The sequence below is a fragment of the Camelus dromedarius genome, chromosome 2 (genome assembly GCF_036321535.1).
Source record: "Camelus dromedarius isolate mCamDro1 chromosome 2, mCamDro1.pat, whole genome shotgun sequence".
NCBI lineage: Eukaryota > Metazoa > Chordata > Mammalia > Artiodactyla > Camelidae > Camelus > Camelus dromedarius.
This window is the reverse complement of record NC_087437.1, coordinates 42684104-42705356: the sequence shown is the minus strand read 5'-3', so window position 1 is coordinate 42705356 and position 21253 is coordinate 42684104. Positions and strand designations below refer to the sequence as shown.

Sequence of the window (21253 nt, the reverse complement as noted above, 5' to 3'; positions counted from 1 at the left end):
AAATGACAATAGAACACATCTGGATTCATGGTAGCAATAATTAAGGATATTTTGAATTGCAAGAATATAGAAAAAATGTATGTTTAGGGAAAAAGAATAAATAAGGAAGTTCTTTTAAATTTTGTTGTTTCATCAAAAAAAGTATCGTTTTTTTCTTCTCTATATGTTAAATAGATGAATATAAATAGAGAACTATGTATTTAAAGAAATGGTTATGTCTCAAGAAACATATACTCACCCTCATTCATTTGCATGTGTAAAGCCAGCAAAAATATATTCGCAGCTATGCACGAACTCAGAAAAGTTACCATCCATATAACTAACCCCTCTTGCAAAAACTACTTGGAAGCGGGTGCTAGCAAACTGAAAGATGGTTAAGAAAAAAAATAATAATAAAGTCATAATACAAAAGGACTTGCCAACTTCTCTCTGTGAATATCACTAAATACAACCCTCATCTCATGGCAAGTGTCCTCAAACAGGAGATCACAGTGATAGAATGTGGAGGGGCTGATGCAGCCTTTCACAATGGCTGCTGAATAAAACTTCAGAGCAAAACTTATTATGAATTATTACCTTTATTTATAAGAATCAGTCCATAATTTGACCCAAAAATCCTATGGAAAATTATTTCCTCGGATATGATTGTTCTTCTTAACTCAAACTCCAGTTAAACGTGATAATAGTTGTACTAATACAAAAGGAGGGGGATAAAATGAAAGATACCTAAATCTTAACATGATTTTTTTTAAAGTAAACTTGACTTTGAGGTAATTGTAGATTCTTATGCAGTTGTAAGAAATAATGTAGAGAGATCCCATTTACTCTAAGCAGGTTCTTCCATTGGTAAGTTCTTATAAAACTAGTCCTGCCACTACAATATTAACATTCATGCATTCCACCAATCTTAAAATTTCTCCAACTTTACTCATACTTGTGTGTGTGTGATGTGTGTGTTTATGTCTTCTATGTATCTATCCACCAAAGCCAAGATACAGTACAGTTTACAGTCCTATCACTATGAGGATTCCTTCCTTTATAACCACAACACCCTTTCTACCCCTAACTGCTCCAATCACTGATCTGTTCTCTATCCCTATAATTTTGTCATGTAATCAAACAGTATATAACTTCTTGGGATGAGCTTTTTTCCACTCAGCATAATTCCCTAGGGATTCACTTAAGTTGTTGCATTATCACTCACTTGTTTATTCTTGTAGCTGAATAATATTTCACAGAATAGATATACCACAGTTTGTTTAATTATTCACCATTTCAGGGCATCTAGACTGCTTCAAATTTAGGGCTTTTATGAATTAAGTTGCCATAAACATTCACATATGGATTTCTGGGTGAACGTTAAGTCTTCATTTCTCTGGAATAAGGGCCCAAGGTGCACTTGCTGAGTTGTAAAGTACATGTTTAGTTTTTTGAGCAACTGCCATATTGTTTTCTCCAGTGGCTGTACCATTTTATATTCCTATCAGCAATGTGTAAGTGATCCAATTCCTGACCATTCTCAGCTTTTGGTGCTGTCACTATTTTTCATTTTAATAGGTATGTCGTGATATTGTAGTTTTAATTTACATTTCTCTGACAACTAATGATGTCAAACAATAAACATGTCAAACACCTTTTTATGAGCTTATGTACCATCTGAATGTTCTCTTCAATAAAAAAATCTGTTCATGTCTTTTGCCCATTTTCCGATTGGATTCTTTTTTTTTAACTGTTGAGTTTTGATTCCATTATGGTAGAGATATACTCCAAATGATTTTAATATTTTTCTCTTTCTTGAGGTTTGTTTTATTGCCCATGATATGGTCTATATCAGTGACTTTTCCATGGGTGCTTGAGAAAAATATGTATTCTGCTATTGTTAGGTGGAGTGTTTTATATACATGCCAATTACATTCTGTTGGTTGATTGTGTCATTCAGACCTTCTGGATCTTTGCTGATTTTTTTTTCCAGTATTTCTATCATTTGCTGAGGGTAGGACATTAAAATATCCAACTATAATTGTAACATGAGGATATTTTTATATGTCTTAGATTTTAATCGAAAACACATAAAAAGAAGCAAAGCATATGAAAAAGGAATGCAAAAATTATGTACAATATAAAATTTATTATATAAAAACATGTAAAGTATGGAAAGAAATATGCTAAAAATTAATAGCAATTATACATGGTTATAGGGTTATGAGTGACTTACTCTCCAACTTTAGTTTTTTTGCAATTTCCAAAACAATATAAAAATCTTAAAATTTTCTGATTGGTTGAATGATATGTATATACTCTTATCTGCAAATATCTGATAAAACTCAGATAATGCCACATTTTTCAAGATTTATTGTTCTCTCCCAGATTCTCATGGATCACTCAAAATTATATTCCAAAAGTATGGTGGGTAAACTTCACACAATATTCTAATAAGGGAGAATCTATTAGCAATAGCAGTCTTACTAACAATGATCCTAATTAAAGAAAACTTTGTGGTTGCATTTTTTAAAATAGGACCCATAACTTAATACTTAATCTTGGTTATTTCTGCTAGTATTGGGCTTTATGTTATCTGTTTTTAAACAAACCTTGAAATTCCTTTGTGCCACAACTTCTGAAAACAGGTTTGATATTTATTTCTTAAAAGAACTTTGAGATGCCTTAGAAAAAGGTTTTATAACTCCAAAGTATAATCTTGTTTTTATAAAATATTGAATATATTTTATAAAATATGTATTTCTTATTAAAATTTGAGCTTATGATTCTAATTTACTACTGAAATCTCATTTTAATATCTAGCTTCTTACCAAAACAACTATACTCACAAGAGTTTTCACTGCATATTCCCTTAAATATGCTTTTAATTTGTCCATGCTTCATTCAAAAATATCATAAATTTCCTTTCAAAACAAAAAATTGACACCTAATTTTTCCTAATTCAGTCTTCTCACCGATAGACTGTATCAGGCAGTTTAAAAGTTTTATTACCTTATCTCCGTGACTTATTTCACCAAAGAGGTAAAGAATATAGCTTCAGACAAATATAACTTGGAACTAAGTCACCATTCCTACATTCAAACAAATACATCTCATATTGAAGTCCTTTATCTTCTAGAAAATTAGCTTCTCAGTCTTTACAAATGTCTGCATGAAATTTTTAAAATTCAACAAAATATCTGGAATATGTTTTGTAATCCTGATACCAGTATTTTTGTGTATATTTACTGTAATTCTGCCTTTAACTTCAACGTATTTATAACAATTTGCCTCATTGCAAAGCTTATTTCAAAGACATAACACTTTGACAAACAAATTAAGCAATCTTTGATAAAAACAGTAAAGTTTTCTATCTTATAGTACTTGACTGATAAACCAAAATCACCACAAATATACATAAACCTACCCAGCAGGCTGCCTGTTTTCCCATTTTAAGGTGAATTGAAAAGTTATCTTTGTCTCTCCTTGCTGTCTTATAGTTTGGTTTCATAAAGTATACTCTTCAGGGTGTTATGACTGATCATTTTATTCCTTTTCTAGCCTTGAATCTCATAGAAGTAGAGAATATTACAGACACTAGAAGACCAGGCATTTATTCTTCACTTTCTCCCAGTGTTCATAGACAAAGTCTTTAATATTATTAAATCTGAAGGTCAGCTTCCTTTTGTCACATAAGAGTTGAATGTCCTTGTGGAAGTTACTTCCTGACTACTCTGTGAATGTCCCAGGCATTTATCCCACAAAAAGTGTGCCAGAGAGGAGACGTGTCTGCTCCATGGCAGAAGAGAGGAACACAAGGGGAGGCAGGGGCAAAGAGTACATTTTGTTTGCTTAAGATTTTATGTTAAAAAAAAAAAAATCCATGAGATTTGAGCATTTAAGATGAAAAAAAAGTCAACTTAATTTAGAGGATAACATTAATCAAAGTCTAGAATTTTAATACTATGATATGCTAATAAATATAACTACATAATTTCTAGTCATTTAACTTTTTACTGATTTGGGCTTTATAAAGAGCTATGCCATACAGAAACCTTTTTTTTTTTTTTTTCGGAAAAACTATCTGTTTAGGTATTTCTGGGTCCTATGGGATCAGACTGGTAGCAAAAATTCATGAAAAAGACCTATCTAAATTAGAATTTAATGGCAGTAATTTTGTCTGACAATCACTAGTAATTACTCAATAAATACACATTGACTTAACTATACAGTAACAAATTTCATCCATCAAATTAGAAAAGACTTAAAAATGATATGAATTCTCAGAATTGACCGGATATCCAGGCAAAAGTTAGTAGCACCAAGTAACTACCAGTTCAAACACCTAGATTCTCTGTCAGTTTATAGTTTTTGGATAAAATTAAGAAGAGAAATACGTTTTAGAACAGAATATAGCCATTCTCAACCAAATTGCACCTTAAAAAATAATTGACAATAATTTAGTGTAAATGGCAAGCCCATCTCAACTGAATCTATGAAAGAAAATTTGGTTTTAATAATATTTAAGCAAACAGGATTTAGAATATAAGAAATATTACATTAGGTGTATATAAAAAGGTGACAACTCTAAATATTACTACCCCTGGTGAGAAAGCATAGGGGAGACAGAAAAGAGCAAAGATATTCTGAATAAGGTCACTTAAATAGAGGTGGAGTTTCCTCTTCCCCATCAGCCTTGATTCTAAGAAACAGTAGAAAACTCTGAGGGAAAAGAAAGTGCCAATCTACCCTTGCCATATTATTGACACTCCTTAATGTTTTGGGTTCTCCCCCCAAAATTAATTTTCTTTTCTCCAGTTTATCTATGGTGCCCAGAAACCACTGACTTCCTGGAATTTTTATTAAGAATTTCACATTCCTGCCATGTTTTTCAGAACTGTGGCCTCTGCCAATAAGTTCTAATAAATTTTCACTTCTTTTCTTTCAATAACATCCTAGAGAATATGATTCAGACTCAAATTAATCACCGATCATGTTAATGGCTCCTAGGAGTTTACTTCTGACACCCTTTATTATATTAAATCAAACTTGATACTGTGCTAGATCATTGCTCAGCTAGGTTTTCGTAAAAGCACTGGTATTTAATATGATTTATACTTGGCTTTCTATTAATATCTTTGCTTATTGTGTGTTTTATTTTTAAAACCGACATTCTTAGCTAATGGCATCCCTTTAAAATATATCGTACTTTAAAAATATTTTACAGGAAGCATTTTACAGTAAAATGTGTTACTTAAAGTCACTTAATAGTGAACAGGAACAATTTACTTAATTTATAATAAAAATGTCAATACTTTACTTGTAGTTTGGAAAAGTATGTGTACATATATATGCTTTGCTTATTTAAAAGATCAATTATATGTCAAGGTGATTAGAAATTTAATGTATTGTGTTTTTTTAAAGCTTTGCAGCAAAGGGGCAGCTCTGGGAAAACCATTTGAAGCATCTTCTGAAGATATAGCAAGCGTGGCAAGTTTCATTGAGACAAAGCTTGTTATGTGCTATTTACGAATGAGGAAACCTGACCTTGCCCTGAATCACGCGCACAGGTAAAATGAAGTGTAAATAACTGCAAGAAAGTACCGTCCATGCAAGCGGAGGCTATAACATGAGCTCCTATGGTTAACTTCCATTCCATTTACATATAAGACAAAACAAAAAACATTACTTTACTACCTGGTTTATATTAAGCTAGACAATCATAGAGATCACAAAGGGCATCTCAAAACCTAATGGAAGAAATAGACACATAAATAACTATCTATAATGCAGGACAACATAAAAAGGCAGATAACTGCAGTAGCAATTACTGCAGGAAAAAAAAAAAAAAAGGAGCAGATGAATAAAGTAAGTAAGGGATAAGAAGGATTTCCAAAATTGCCCAGGATATTGAGAATGGTAGGTGGAAATTTCAACCATGAACCAATGAGCAACGACTTAAAAGTCTGTGGTTTTTTGGTGATGGTATAGCTGATTAAGAGGATGCTATCTATGCAGGGTGAGTGTGACAGTTGTCCAAAAGTGTGAAACACTTTTTTATCTAGACCTTTAAAGATTTCTTTTGTATATTTCTATCCCTCTTCAGACCTCTGAATCATTGTGTTATCTTGTGGCTTCCCAGAATCCTCAGGGTTACCCAGGCCTATCTTTTTTTCCCTAAAAATGCCCTCTATCTCCTGTCTCCTAAAGGCCTTGCTCTTATCATGGGTAATACTCAGTTTAATCTACAAAAGATAAAGTGACTATATTATGCCTTTCAAATAACTCTTTTCTTAGAATTATCATGCCTCTATCTCTACTTCCCTGACTTAGAGCAATTTACCTAGAACTTTAGTCTTGCCCATTCTCTGATCTCACATATTCTGGATTTCTTTTGGATACAAATAACAAAACTAATATCAGCATGAAAACGCAATGCCTGCCCTGTTAATTACCAGTAGGAAACATAAGTCTCAATTATACTAAGACTCATTATGTGAGCGGGAGATCTGCCAACATGGTAAAATTCATTTACAACTCTACATTCACTATGATGGCAAAAGTTCCACCAAAGATTCTTCACAGCCCTAAGCTTGTAGACTGCAAGCCTGTAGGCTTAAGCTTAACATTAAGAACCTGCAGACAACAAAATTACTTTGAAATTCACAAGGTAACCTGCTTGAAAGAAATTTTCTTTCTTAAGTAAACTGCAGAACCTAAATGCAGATTCTCTTTGACACCAAAAGAAATTCTGACTGTATTTTCTGCAAACATTTTATGCAACCATAGCTTCTGGACATATGGTACATCGAAGAATGTTACTGCATTTCCATTTGAAAGGAACAATATTGGAAAGGCAACATATATTTCAGTATGTCAAAATATTGGAATTTCTGGGCTACTTGGGTGACTTGTGAGTACAATGGAAAAAATAACTGAAATCAGGAATAGTCCAGAAAATCTATAGGCATATGTAAACAATGATGAATTGAGATACACTTGAAAAAAATCATCACCTTCTCCATGGCTTTAACTATACATAAAAAGGGTCACCAACATGGCCTACATATTAAGGAAAATATCTCCTGGACTTTAGAATAGTTTGATGGATTTTCAAATCATTTTTAATAATAAAAAGGATTCCAATAGTATGGTCATGTCAAAATCTAATTCAGTGTTATACAAATAAGTAATGAACATTTATCAAAAATTGCACCATAATCCACCAAGAAGCAATAAAATGCTACAGTTCCTAAGGATGCAAGTATTAGTTTCAATAGGTTCACGATTTAGACTTAGAAACTTCTATTTTAAAACTAAGAGTGCTCTTTCAAGACCCTGAATATTACTGAGGGAAGGATATATAATAGTGAATAGTAAAATAATCTTCCCTATTATGCTAGAATTAATTCTTGTATCCTTTTTATTCTATTGTAAGATAACTTTTGCTTCTGATTCTAAGTTGAACCTTAAGTAAGAAATGCAAATCAATAGAGGTTAAACAGTCAATTCATACAATTAATAATGCACCAAGTGAAATAAATCATTTTGCTGGGCCTGTCATATTGCAGAACTGCAGAAGCCAGTGCATATGTTTCTAATATTAAAATGTTTTTGAAGATCTCAGATTTTAAAATAAAATCTGAAACATAAATATATTTCTCAAAATAAATAAATTAATCAAGATACTCAAGTCTATAAATAGCTTACAACCATTAGTTATACACTGAATGCAGAATCGTGCTTTTGTATTATTACCACATTGTGATGGTTGAGACTAATCATGGATCAAAATTAAAATATTCCCTTTTTGCATTTATTTGCATTTGCTGAAGCATCCTTTCTTTAATTTTATGTAAATGTGAGGTCTATTGCATATCTTTAGGAGATTCGTTAACACAAAAATCAGCTTGAAAACCATCATGTAGTTTTGCTTCTGATAAAAATAAATGCACATTGTTTTGTCATGTAGAAGACTACAAGAACCATAACTTTATGGTTTTAGGTTCAGCAAAGATACATTCTGAAATTAATTAGCTGAGTATTGCCATTTAAAATATGATAATAAGTGATACAAAGGCTCTAGGAAAAAATATTAACAATTTCTTTCCTTTTTAAAATAACATATCCAGAGTGGTAGATATGGATATCATTTTTTTTTTAACTTCAACCAAAAGGGATGCCTAGACTCCCTCGTCAAACTCTTTGTTCACTTCATCAAACTAATGTCATTGTTTACCAGTAGGTGCTTGAACATTCCTAAGACTGATTTCTAATTACTGCTATCTTATCAAGAGTAGAAATCCTGCTATAACTTGTTTCTATCATATATATTTTGATGTGTACAATTGTAAAGATTCTAATGATACCTATCACCTTTTTTTGCATTATTTCCCACCTTTAGATCGATGTTTGTTTTTGCTGCAGAATTTTGATGCCATGTGGCAGGCAAGATGAAATCTAAAATACCAAATATGTGAAAATGAGCCTATTTTCAAAATTGTTTTATAATGGTGGTATCTACATTCATTTATTAAACAAATATTTACTGAATGCTTACCAAGAGCCTGTGCTAGACAGTGGGGAGGCAGTTGTAAACAGAAAATATATGATGCTTATACAGAGGTAGCAATTAGAACAGGTAGCGAACAAAGTTTAAAAAAACAAATATTAATAAATATGAGAAAAAAGTGTGATAATGCAATGAGGGTAATAAACATAATTTCATGTTGCAGAGGCAGTACTGTATATTAAGTCAGAACATGGAGTCTGGAATCTGACTGCTCAGGTTTTAATTCTTACTCCCTCACTCACTAGTTACCCTGAGTTTAATTCTCTATAAAATTGGGTTATAATAATAGTACCTAATTCACAAATACTATTTCACAAGGTTTTGTGAAAATTAAATATAAACCCATGGATTTTTTTTCCAGCCATGACAGAGTTACTGGTGCTGGAACTGCCTTCCTGCTATAAACAACTATTCAACTGTACAAAATATATGAGACAACTCCTTTTAGGCATTGGAAAATGGGCACAGCAGGACTTTGATCCTTGAAAGAAGGGTAATATACATGATGAGCCCCACAATCCTCTCAGCTTTTTCCTCGGGTCATTTTCCTGCCCTATCTCAGAGAGATGGAGATCAAGTTTAAAGTGCAAACTCACTGAGCTGAGGAAGCAGAGATTAGAATACCAGGCTGATAAAACAGCTGTAATTTATAGGGAATGTGACCAAAGGAGAGATAGCTATGTGAGGGAGCTGGGGGTGGAAAATTGCATGAGGATTTGCTGCAGGTTCTTGGCCAATGTGAGATGTGATATAGCAGAGATTGCCTGTTACAGGACTAAGAGCTAAATGAAAACACTAAAGGACCTGCAGTGGTGGGAGATACTGAAGTATCAATGTGAAGAACTCTTACTGAGTATCTCAGGCATTCAGCTGAGACTCCAAAAAGACCATGCTTTAAGAGTTAGGACCACGACCTCCAGAAAGGACCACACCTTAAGATTACACTCAAGCCAAAACAGACCTGCCTTAATAGAGACCAAAACCAAGCATGACAAAAAGAGGAGTATTTGTCATTTAACTGACTGATAGGAAGAAAAATTCAACAACTTTGCAAAGATGATATCATAATCTTGGTTCCCTACAAAGTTTCACCCAAAATGTCCAACACAAAACTAAAAATTACTATACATTCAAAGAAGTTGGAAAATCAGACTCATATTTAAGAAAATAAACAGTCCATAGAATCAGGCCCCAAGATGACCTAGATTTGGTAGAAAAAGATTTTAAAGAAGCTATGAAAAATAGGTTCAAGGATCTTGAGGTAAAGATGGTCATAATAAATGAAGAGGTAAGAATCTCAACAGAAAAATAAAAACTACAGAAAAGAACCAAATGAAGGTTTTAGCATAGATTAATACAATATTTAAAATAAAAATATACTGACTGACTTTAACATCAGATTGAAGACTACTAAAGAAAGGATTAGTAAACTTCATGACAAATCAATAGAAATGACCCATTATGAACACAGAAGAAAAAATAAAGATATTTAAAGAAATTAATCAATGCTTCAGTGACCTATCCTAAGAAACAGTAACAAGCAATCCAGTTTACATGTAATTGAAGTCCCAAAGGGAAAGGAACGAGAGAAAAGGGCATAAAAGTAATTACAGAAAATTCCCATATTTGGCTCAGAGGAAGATCTAGTTAGACTCAACTAAAATAAATACAAGGGAATCATATCTAGGAACAGCATAAGCAAACTTGAAAACCCAAGATGGAGAGAAAATACTAAAGGCAGATAAAGGAAAACAACACATCACATGCAAGGGACAATGATACAAATAACAGGTGACTTTTAATCAGAAATAATGAAGGCCAAAATATAATGGAACAAGAAGTTTAAAGTGCTGAAAGAAAAATGTCAAACCAGAATACAGCAAAAAAATTTCTTCAAAATGAGAGTGAGATAAATAAATTTTTATATAAATAAAAGTTTAAAAATTAATCTTAAGCAGATCTGAACTTTGAAAAATAATAAGGAAGATATTTCAAGCTGAAGTAAATGATATTAGTTTAAAATTTGGATCCACAAAAAGGAATGAAGAACACCAGAAATGGTAAATATGTGAATAAACACAAAATGCTATTTTTCATCTCCAAATTTATTTAAAGTTTTATGACTGTTTAAGGAAAAAATAGCATTTTATCACATTATCTAAAGTAAAAATAATAAATAATAAGATTACACATTTAGATGTGAGTTTTGACTACAATATCACAAAAACCCCTGGGAGGAGGCACAAATGGAATTTTACTAGTAAAGATTTTATGTGAGTTAGTACAATATTAACTTTGAGTAGCCTGTGTTAAATTAAAAATGTATGCTATAATCCCTGGAGTAATTATTTTAAAACTCTAAAAGTATACCTAGAAAGGCAATAATGGACTTAAAATTATATACTAAAGAATCTTTAACTAAAAATAAGCCAAGAAGGGAGGAAGAGAAGAACCAATAAAGTAAAGGACACTGGAAGATAAACAACAAGATGGTAGAGTTGAACCAAATCATAATAATAATTACATTAAACATACTAAACTAACTGACTAAACATTCCAATTAAAAGGCAGAGACTGTCAGTCTGGGTGAAATCATAAGATTCAACTATGTGCTGTCTACAAAAGGACATAGTTTAAAAGCAAAAGGGAGAAAAATTATATACCACACAGTAAATATAAAAAACTGCTTTTATGTCATATTGTCATATGTCATATTTATGTCATATTTGGCTATGTTAATATCAGACAAAATAAATCTCAAGGAGTATTACCAAAGATAAAATAAGGCTCAATAAAATTTTGAAAATTTGAAATCTGAGAGAGTATGTTCTCTGACTACAATGCAATTAAATTAGAAATCATTAACAGTAAGATATCTAGAAAAAAATCCCTCAAATACTTGGAAATTTACCCATCAGTCAAAATATAAGAAAATAAAATAACAAAGGGATGGATTTGAATCTCTGCCTCATCACTTAATAGCTTTGACTTTGGAGTAATTTAACTTCTCTTTGCATCAGTTTTCTCATCTTTAAATCTAAGTAAACTGGTTAAAAATCACTCCTGAATCTTAACTATACCATATTTGTGTTTTGTTTCAATCCCACCACCAATAAAGAAATGCAGATTATTTTCAATGGTAATAATAGTAACAAATTCTACCTATGCATAGAGGAGAATTTTATTTTTAAAATACCATTTTTGAACCCAACAGATACTCAATAAAGTAGACAATTTGGAAACTTCTATGAAAATAAAACTTTGGGTCGTTATTATTTTCAACTTTGAAGATAATTAAATGCTCAGAGATGATATAAGCTTAAAGCATAACAGATAGCCAGAGTTTTAGACTGAACTGGTTCATAATGGAAGGAACAGATTTTTTTAAAATTTCTTGCAGATCTCATGAAATGAGATATTTTAAATACAATACTCTACCAAAACTGAAGGTTTAAAATTTGGCCAAGAGTGACATCAGCAATATGGCAGAACAGGAGGTTTCCAGCTTGCTTCATCTCCTGGCAGCAATAATTTGGCAGCCACTCACAGACAAAAGTGACTTTGGGATCCAGGTAGGAGGCTGTGAAACTGTAGGGAGTCCAGAACTAAGGAAGGCAATTTTAATAAAGCAGGCTCAAACCAAGGGGGATGACTCACCTATGGTGGTCTTAGCTGCAGACTCAGAATTAGTTCTGACCCCTGCAGACTTGGTTATAGTCCCTCCTCCCTTGATTTTGGTTCTGCCTAAAGCACAATATGCCAAGGGACCCAAGAGAAGCCATGCCTGCTTGTGCCTCAGTAATAGCCCCACAGACCTTGTTCCTGGCTGTAGACACTGAAGAAACTTGTGACCTGGCTCTATTCCCTTTCAGCCATAGTCCATAAGCAGTCCTTTCAGCCCAGAGACCTGGCTGGAGATATACATATTTGTGCCCCCAGAGATCCTAAAATGTCTCTGTGACACAGCTCCAGCCCCTCCTCACTGCAGTCAGGGAGCAGCTAGACCCACCTAGGCATCTGGGGGGAGACATGACCATCCATGCCTTCAGAGCCATGACTGTTGACCTCACTTTCTGGCTATGAACCCTGAAGTCCTGGGACGCAGTTCCAGCTCCTATCAGTCACAATACAGAGCCAGCCTGCCTTCCCAGGAACCCATCCAGCGGTCCAGTAGAAGCCCTCCCAAGGACCCAAAGGGAGCCAGATCTGTCCACATACCTGATAACAGAACCACTGTCTGCACATCCAACTGCAGACTCTGAAGTGGACCCTTATCTCAGCACCAGCCCTACTAAGCAAGGTCCTAGAGGCAGTTCTGTCCATCCAGGGACCCAGATAGGATCCACACTCACCCAAGACCCTGGTAACAGGCTCATCAACCACAGACCCCACTGTGAACCTAGCAACAGTCAGGTGACCTGGCTCTAATCTATCTCAACTGAAATTCTGCAGGTAATCCCATCAGCCTGGGAAACCAACAGAAGCTAACAAGGGGCACCAAAATACTTAAAGCAAATATTAACAGGCTGAAGGAAGAAATACAATAATAGAGAACTTCAACACCCCCACTTTCAATAATGGACAGATTATCCAGACAGAAAAGCGATAAGGAAAGAGCAAACTTAAATGATGCTAGACCAAATCAACATAATAGGCATATATAGAATATTTCACCAAGTAGCACCAGAATACACATTTTTCCAAGCATGTACAGAACATTCCTCAGGACAGGTCATATGTTGGCCCACAAAGCAAGTCTTAACAAATTTATAAAATAGAAATAGACTCACAAACATAGAAAACAAACTTACAGTTACCAGGGAGGAAAGTGGGTAGGAAGGGACAAGTTGGGGGTTTGAGATTTGCAGATACTAACTACTATGTATAAAATAAACACGTTTATACTGTATAGCACAGGGAACTATACTCAATATCTTATAGTAAACTATAATGGAAAAGAATATGAAAAGGAATATATGTATGTATATGTATGACTGAAACATTATGCTGTACACCAGAAATTAACACAGCATTGTAAACTGACTATACTTCAACTAAAAAATAAAAAGAAAGAAAATAAATAAAATAAAATAGCTTAGCTTAAAAAAGTGGCCATTAAATTCAACAGTTCAATAGCATTTGATAAAAAAAATAATTCTCACAATCTTAGGTGAACTTAAACAAAATCACAATATTAATAATAAAACAGAAGGGAATATTGATAGTACCAGTTTCTTGATATGAAAAAATGTTTGGCTTACTAAGTATCAGTGTTGACACTGCTTGTGGGGGGGGGTGATAATAATAGGAAACACAAAATAAAAAGACATAATCTTACCTGAATATACATAACCCCAGCCAGGTACCTCACAATGTCTTGCTTTGGAAAAACATATGGGTGACTGTTTTGATGACACTGCCATTTATTTCAGAGGGCATTACATTATCCATACTATTTTCCTCAACTCTTAAAAAAGGACTTCAGTTTAAAAATCATTATTTCTTCCTAGTTCTATCCTTAAATTAATGGTTGTTCCTTTCAACTAAATGAAAAAAGTACAATCTGTATTTGTTTGTTTGTTCATGTATACTTGTATGTTTGTATGAGCTTGCAAGTGTGGAGAAAACAAAGGGAAACCATGGCAAAGCCATTTTAAGGATATCTGGTTGGACTTCTTGCAAGCAGGCACTCTGCCTCTTTGAGAAGTTAGGCATATTAAAATACTGTATGGACCATTAGTACCTTTATATCACTTGCCATTTTATCCTCATGAAAATATATCTACCTATAAAAAGATGCTTCCACTGAGGATTATATTAGACACTCCAAGTTTTCTTTTTAACCTGAAAAAGAATATAAAAAAATGCCAATTTCTGTGGAAAGGCATTATGTTCACTGTACCATACAGCAGGAAACAGCCACAATATCTTTATACAGTGTAAAGTTGACCACAGTGAGAAACAGTTCTCCAGCAGGAACAAGAACAAGCACTTACTGAATGCCTACGATGTAGTAGGTGTGTGTTAGGCACTTCATATGCTTTCTCAGTTAATCCTTCCAATAACTTCCTGGGAAGGGTTCATCGCTACATTTACAGATGAAGGAACTACATCCTAGCAAACCTATGATATCACAGTGATTTTTCTTTCTCCTAAAAAATCTGACTGTCATCACATTTCATCCTGAAAATATTGAGAATCATAGCATCTTTAAAATCTGAAGGGGTTACCATACAGACTGAGGTAGCAGTGACATGTGGTGGGCATTGTCCCTGAAATTACAAAACCTAGATTCAACTCCCATTTCACTGTTTTTTTTTTTTTAAAGCTTTGATTACCTCACATGTGATCTGTGGATAATAATACTTAGCCTGGCAAGTCTACTGTACAATATTGATGCAACACAGCTTTTAAATCACAAGACTCTGTTCTAACATGCATCACCGCTTTTCACCCTTCCTTTTACCTGAAGCCTGCCTCTTCTTTGTGATCAGCATATGAATTAATAAAATATCCCTGTAAGATAAAATACGTGGCCTTATTTGTGAAATAAATGAATAAATAAGTAAGAAAAAAAATGAAGATTAAAGCAAATGAATTTCAAAAAACAATTAAACATGGTCATGTATTACCCAAGGAATGTACGTGTATAAGTGTCCAAAAGTCATTAACACAAGAAATAGGACACTGATGGCTCAGACATCTTATTAGAAATTTCTTTTCTGAAGAAGAAGGAGAAGGAAGAGGAGGAGGAGGAGAAGGAAGAGGAGGAGGAGGAGAGGGAAGGAGGGGAGGAGGAGGAGAGGGAGGGAGGGAAGGAGGAGGAGGAGAAAACAATGACTATGTCTGATAAGAGAGGAAAATTTGGATGCATAGCAAAGGCAAAAAAAAAAAAACAAAAACAAAAAGAAATTGATCCCTTCTTGAGTTTTCAGTAATAGGCACATTCTGCAGCTGGATCAGACTTCTTGAGTTGCCTGTCCAAGTTGCAAAAGATGTGATTAAAAAGGTCACACTCTGTTTATATTAAATGTATTTATAATCATTCATGCTTATATTTGTAAATTTTTCATTATAACAAAGCCTACAACAGATTAATTAAAATAAGCCCACCTCCATCATTCCTGAATTGCCTCCATTACACTGTCACCCCTTCCATGGCTCTTCTACCCTTGTGTTCAAGTCGACTGCATTTTAGTTTACAATCATCCTGCTTGATGTTTTATGTCTTATTCTAGCTTCCACTCTTTCTCTTCTAAGAATTTAGCCTAGCCTTTGTTCTGAGGTCAATATCTATTCAGCTTTTGTCTTTCCTTCCCATTTACTCACCGATATAAAAATGGTTCATAAATGAGGAAGCAGTATATTAATGCAATGGAGTAAAATCAGGACCTCTCCACAGACTTTAAACGTATCAGTTATTGTTGGTTTGTTCCCCTGCTTTTGATTTCCGTGCGGTTCTTGGAAAACAGAACAGGGGGTGCTAATGCACAGCTCCCATGCTGAGTACCACCTTCAGGAAATGTTGTTCGTTGGGCCCTCAAAGCTGCCAAGAAGGCTGCAGAGACACTCCTTGTGGGTGGGTTTATTCTTACTTAAGAGGATTTTTTTTATATCTGTTTCCTACTTTCTAATACACCAGCTTTAAAATCTATTCTGATGAGCTGAACAAGTGATTTAGCCTTTCTGCAACTTCTGTTAAATTTTCACTAGGACATCAAAAGCATTCATGTACATTCATTCACTTAGAGCACTGAAATGTTCTAAAATATGTAAATGGTGTGGCCTGGGGTAAGTACACATAATAAGAAAGACAAGATATATTTGGTTCTACTTGCTGCAAGATTGATTGATTTTTTTTTTTAAGTTCTAGATTTTCAATGACTAATTCTGTTATAACAAGTAAAGAAAAACAGAGGGGCTGTAACTTTCCTTGTAAGGTAGTGAAACAAGCTTGAGCAACCAAAGGCCTGGTTTTGAATCTCTGCATACCAGTGACTAACCTTGACTTTCACAAGTCACTGAACTTCTCTTTGCCTCAGTTTCTGTATCTCTGAACAAGGGATAATAACAATATCTTCCTCAACACTTGTAAAGGGGGTAAAATGATACTAAAGAAATGAAAGATTTTTGCAAATGGGGAATATCTGTGCGGATATTAACCTTAAAGTCACTATTGTGTTTTATTTTCAAATACATCAGGTGACCAACCTGAAATTTTACAAGATTCTAGAATTCACAAACTTCTTTTCATGAGCACATTTGCTCTAGTTAACAGTGTGAACAGTCAGTCTACCCAGTGTTCATCAACAAAGTGAAAACTATTTTGATGGTACCCATGGGGATGTTTGTTTTTAGCCTCTTAATTTGTTTCCTTTACATGCAAAAAGATTTCCACACAAGTAGTTAAAAAAATGGACTAGTTTAAGTCCAATACAAAAATTAAGCAAATGTAGGGAAATACAACTTCCTGGTGAATACTAGATGTCCAAAAATGTTAGAAACACTTAACTTTGAGGGAAAATGGAGGACTACTCACATTTCCAAATTTAACCAACACTGTTATTAGGGACTAAAGCTTATTCCTATAGATGCTGCCTCACCCAAGCTAAAGCATAAGATTATCATTTGAGTCTTATGCTCAAAGCAACTTCCCCAATGTTTTCTCACACTCTCAGTCCTAAACGTCTTTCCTGGGGTACTTGGCACCTGGAAGTCACTAAATAGGTCATTATACATAGGGCTACAAGTAGCAAGAGACAAACCTGGACCAACCAGTTTTTACTGGAGGAGGTGAAAAACACAGCCTAGATGCCCACACCTGTTCATTTTATAGCTCTTGTCAGTCTGCATTTGATAATTAAATTTTTCTCTTCTTTTCCAGATAAAAATCTCTTGTTGGGTGTCCCTGACTTATTATCTAACGGTTTTCTCATAGTTTAGAAGAGCTGACTACCTTATAAATAAAAGTACCACTCCACTATCCATTTTACTTTTCACAATTTATGGCTGTATTTCATGGATATGGTTATTTTCCCGGAGATTCCATGAGTATTTTATAATCATTGACAACAGACTATTAGCCTCAACAAGCATTTTGCAAATTCTGGGATTATACTGTGACTGGTGTATTTACCTAAACCCTCCCTCATTTCATCTTCTGTTGCTATGGCAAGAATTCCTCATGTTCATCCTGTGACCTTTGCTGATTTTTCATAGAAGTCTGAAGAGCAGTCATATGTTAAGTTACAACATCATTAGTTTGAAAAGAGGTGACTCCTTGGTGGCACAGGTCATAGTTGTGACATATACATATCATATGAACCTTCCTCACTGGAGAAAATGCAGGCCACGTGCCTTTCCCAGGTCGCCTGAGGCAAAATAATTTTGTAATTAGATATAAATGTTCTTATGATATTGCCAATTATTAATGCTTTTAATAGCAAATAGAACTTTCCCACTGACGACAGTTAATTTCACAGCACTATTTGGTAATTTTTTAAGTGTTTCACAATAAGAGATAAGCAGATGAAAGAAATCTAATCTACAACTTTACTAGATGTTTAACCTGAATCTTTTTGCTTTTTTAGACTTTCATTTCCCATAAATTTTCCTTGTAGAACCTGCTCAATACATATAGGCTTTGAGAAAATCGTTTTTGGTTTTATGGAAGGAAAATAAAAAGAGAGTAACATTGAAAAGTCACATGTACATGCCCCTCAAAAGAGGGGTGGGGAGTATTTTGGTTTTAAGAGGGAGGGCAAAAGGATGCACTGATATAATGCAAATTATTAAACAAGTATGCTCCATGTTCCCCTTTATCTTGACTCTTATAGTTAGAGCCTAAATGCAAAATATGACTATTTACTTTTACAGTGGTCCTCAAACTGGTCTTCTGACCTCATTATATTTTTCAAACATTACTGAGGATCCCAAAGAGTTTTTGCTTTATGTGGGTTACATTTATAAATGCTTATCATATTAGAAATAAAGATGTAAAAACTTAAAAATATATAGTTATTCATTTAAGAACAATAAACCCATTACATGCTAACATAAAATGCATACTTTATGAAAAATAAGTATTTTTAAGATGCATAGAGGAGTAGCATTGTTTCACATTTTTGCAAATCTCTTTAACGTATGGCATCATAAAAGAAAACTGAGTTCTCGTATCTAATTCTGCATTCAATCTGTTACAATATGGTTGAACTATTTGAAGAAATCCAGTTTGACACAAGATGTATAGTTAGAAAAGGAAAGAGAATATTAATAGGCTTTTCAGATAATCCTGAATATTCTTCTTTGATACCACACCAAGACTTAACAAGTTGTGGTTTCTTAAAGATTAATTACAATGAGGATTCTGAAGTTGAATCAATCAATTAATAGTCTGTTTCATTAAAAACCACTAGTTTTCCTTACACTTTGAATGGATTGTTTACCTACTCATGAATTAGTAACATCATACATTGGTTATTTGGAAAATAATGCATCATTTTCAGATTTCTATTATGCATAGTAAATTTTTAAAACTGCACATGTTAATATCATCAGAAAAGTCGTCAAGTATTGGGTGGCTGTCAAGTTCACACTGACGGATGTAAGTTTTCCAAAATTCTAATTTTTGCTTGAAAGCTCAAACTTTTATCACTGGCAATAAATACTGTCAGTTGTGTTCCTTTAAGTGACAGGCACACTTATTTCATTTTCAAGAAACGTCTGCCAAATTCCAAGTCTGATAATCATAGTTGGTTACTTGTTCTTCCAAGTAAAACATGGTGTTCTGTGGAAACAGCAGCTAAGTCAGCTCACAAGTGCAAACAATGGCATGAGTGCACAAATGCTTTACCTCGAGAAGCCATCATAGTTTGTTGAGCAGGAGAGAAGTGCTTTCTGCATATGTCCCATCTAGTCATGTCAAGTATTAAAAAGACATGTGTTCAGGGGCTGAGATTCACAATTTGGGGGAGGCAAGTGCATACAATGATGAAGAATACTCTCGATGTCTACTACAATAGTTTCCTCTCACTGATTTGATTCCAGCAAAAGAGCCAGCAGTTTTATACACCATGGCTTTTGCAACATCAGTGCAAATATCAACACAGTGAAAAAGGAGAATATCTTAATGTTATTATAAAAATAATAATAATATTGTAAACCACCTTGGCAATCTGCAGATCACACTTTGAGAACCACTATACTAGTTTATAGCATCCTCAGTATCCTCCCAGCTTTTGTATCTCTCAACTTTTTTCAAAATAGTTGCAATGATTGTCATACTTAAAAAAATCCTTCCATCATGTGCTTGCTTAGTAGTTGCTGAACCATTAGAAATTTCTTCCACAAAATTAAAAATCTTTTAACTAATGAACAAATCCTTAATAGGATCCTGTCCTCCTCTATGGTGAATTTATTACTTTAGCCAAGCAAATTTACATGGCAGTTTTAATATGGTTTACCATCCTCTATCACCAAGTCATTTTGGGGCTACTCTTCTAATTTGGATTTTCTACTTCTCTTCCTTAAATGTGATCATTTCATAGTGCAGCTCAAGATTCATTTCCTCCTGATGTCTTTCCAAATTTTGCATTTTCCTGTCATTTCAGATCCTTTACACAAAACTTTTGGTTTTTTTCCATCTCCTTTGTATGCAGCCCACAATTTAACTGTTTCACGTTTCAGTTTATTTATTGTTAGCTATGTGTGTATTTTTATGATTTTTCACAATTGGATTAACACTTCTTTTGGAGGTTAGTCGCTTAGTACCTAACATAACTTTTAAACAGAAGCACAAAATATGCTGTTGTAATTATATTCACACAAATGGGAAGCACTTTTAAAGATATCTGGAAAATATATTATTTCCAAAGTACCGTGAGATGACACTTCATTTGGCACGAGTCACAATAGGTTGCGACTCAATTCTTGGAGCTAATGAGATCAGAATGTCAAAACAGGAGACTTAATCATCTTTGTCAATAAAGAAAGGATTAAATAGCATATTAGAAGATCCCTTTGAATTTCAAAGAGAAATCATTAACATTCTCATTTATAGTATTAGTAATTAGTAGACTTCCTTAATTGGAGTCATTCTGAGTAATGGTGATTTGGTCTATAACTAAACATTTAAATCCAACCAACATTGAGAAGCCTTTCCCAAAATCAAAGTCAACATCCAATTCAAATTTTGGCTTTCAACTTGTAAACTATATTACAGTATATAATCTAGGGGGTTAGCTGGTATGGATACTGTATACATAAATACAAGGCCCATTAATTCTATTAATTCATTAAAGAAAAACCAGAGATGATGTCAGAAGTCCAATAGTCTTACAAAGCATAAGAATCACATCAATAGTTCCCCTTTTGCATAGGAGGTAAGGGGGGCTTTAAAGTAGGTAAAATATTGTTATCTAGATATCATTTTTTAGTCTCTAATACAAGTCTCAAAAAATCATGATGTTAATATGAATAATTTAAATACTTGATGATATATGAATGGTTTTTATTTTGGTATGAAAAATCCCTCTAATTCTCATACTTAAAAAGAAACAAGCATCCCATTTCATTATCCAGTAAAACTATATAGTAGACACCACTATAATTTATTTCATCTCATTTTAAAGATTCCTGCATAATTGCTAGTTGAAGGCAGCATAAGAAAAGAATAGAATGCAGACAGACATTTATTTCCATACA

At 33.7% G+C, this 21253-nt stretch overlaps 1 protein-coding gene across 1 annotated transcript in view; it reads left to right on the top strand.

The window, feature by feature from the left end:
* Positions 1-21253, top strand: part of SPATA16 (spermatogenesis associated 16) — a 181081-nt gene that overhangs the window by 40247 nt on the left and 119581 nt on the right. Inside the window, exon 2 of the mRNA XM_010976277.2 lies at positions 5404-5549. Within this exon, the coding sequence (XP_010974579.2) occupies positions 5404-5549 (146 nt within the window). The remainder of the gene's footprint in view (positions 1-5403; positions 5550-21253) is intronic.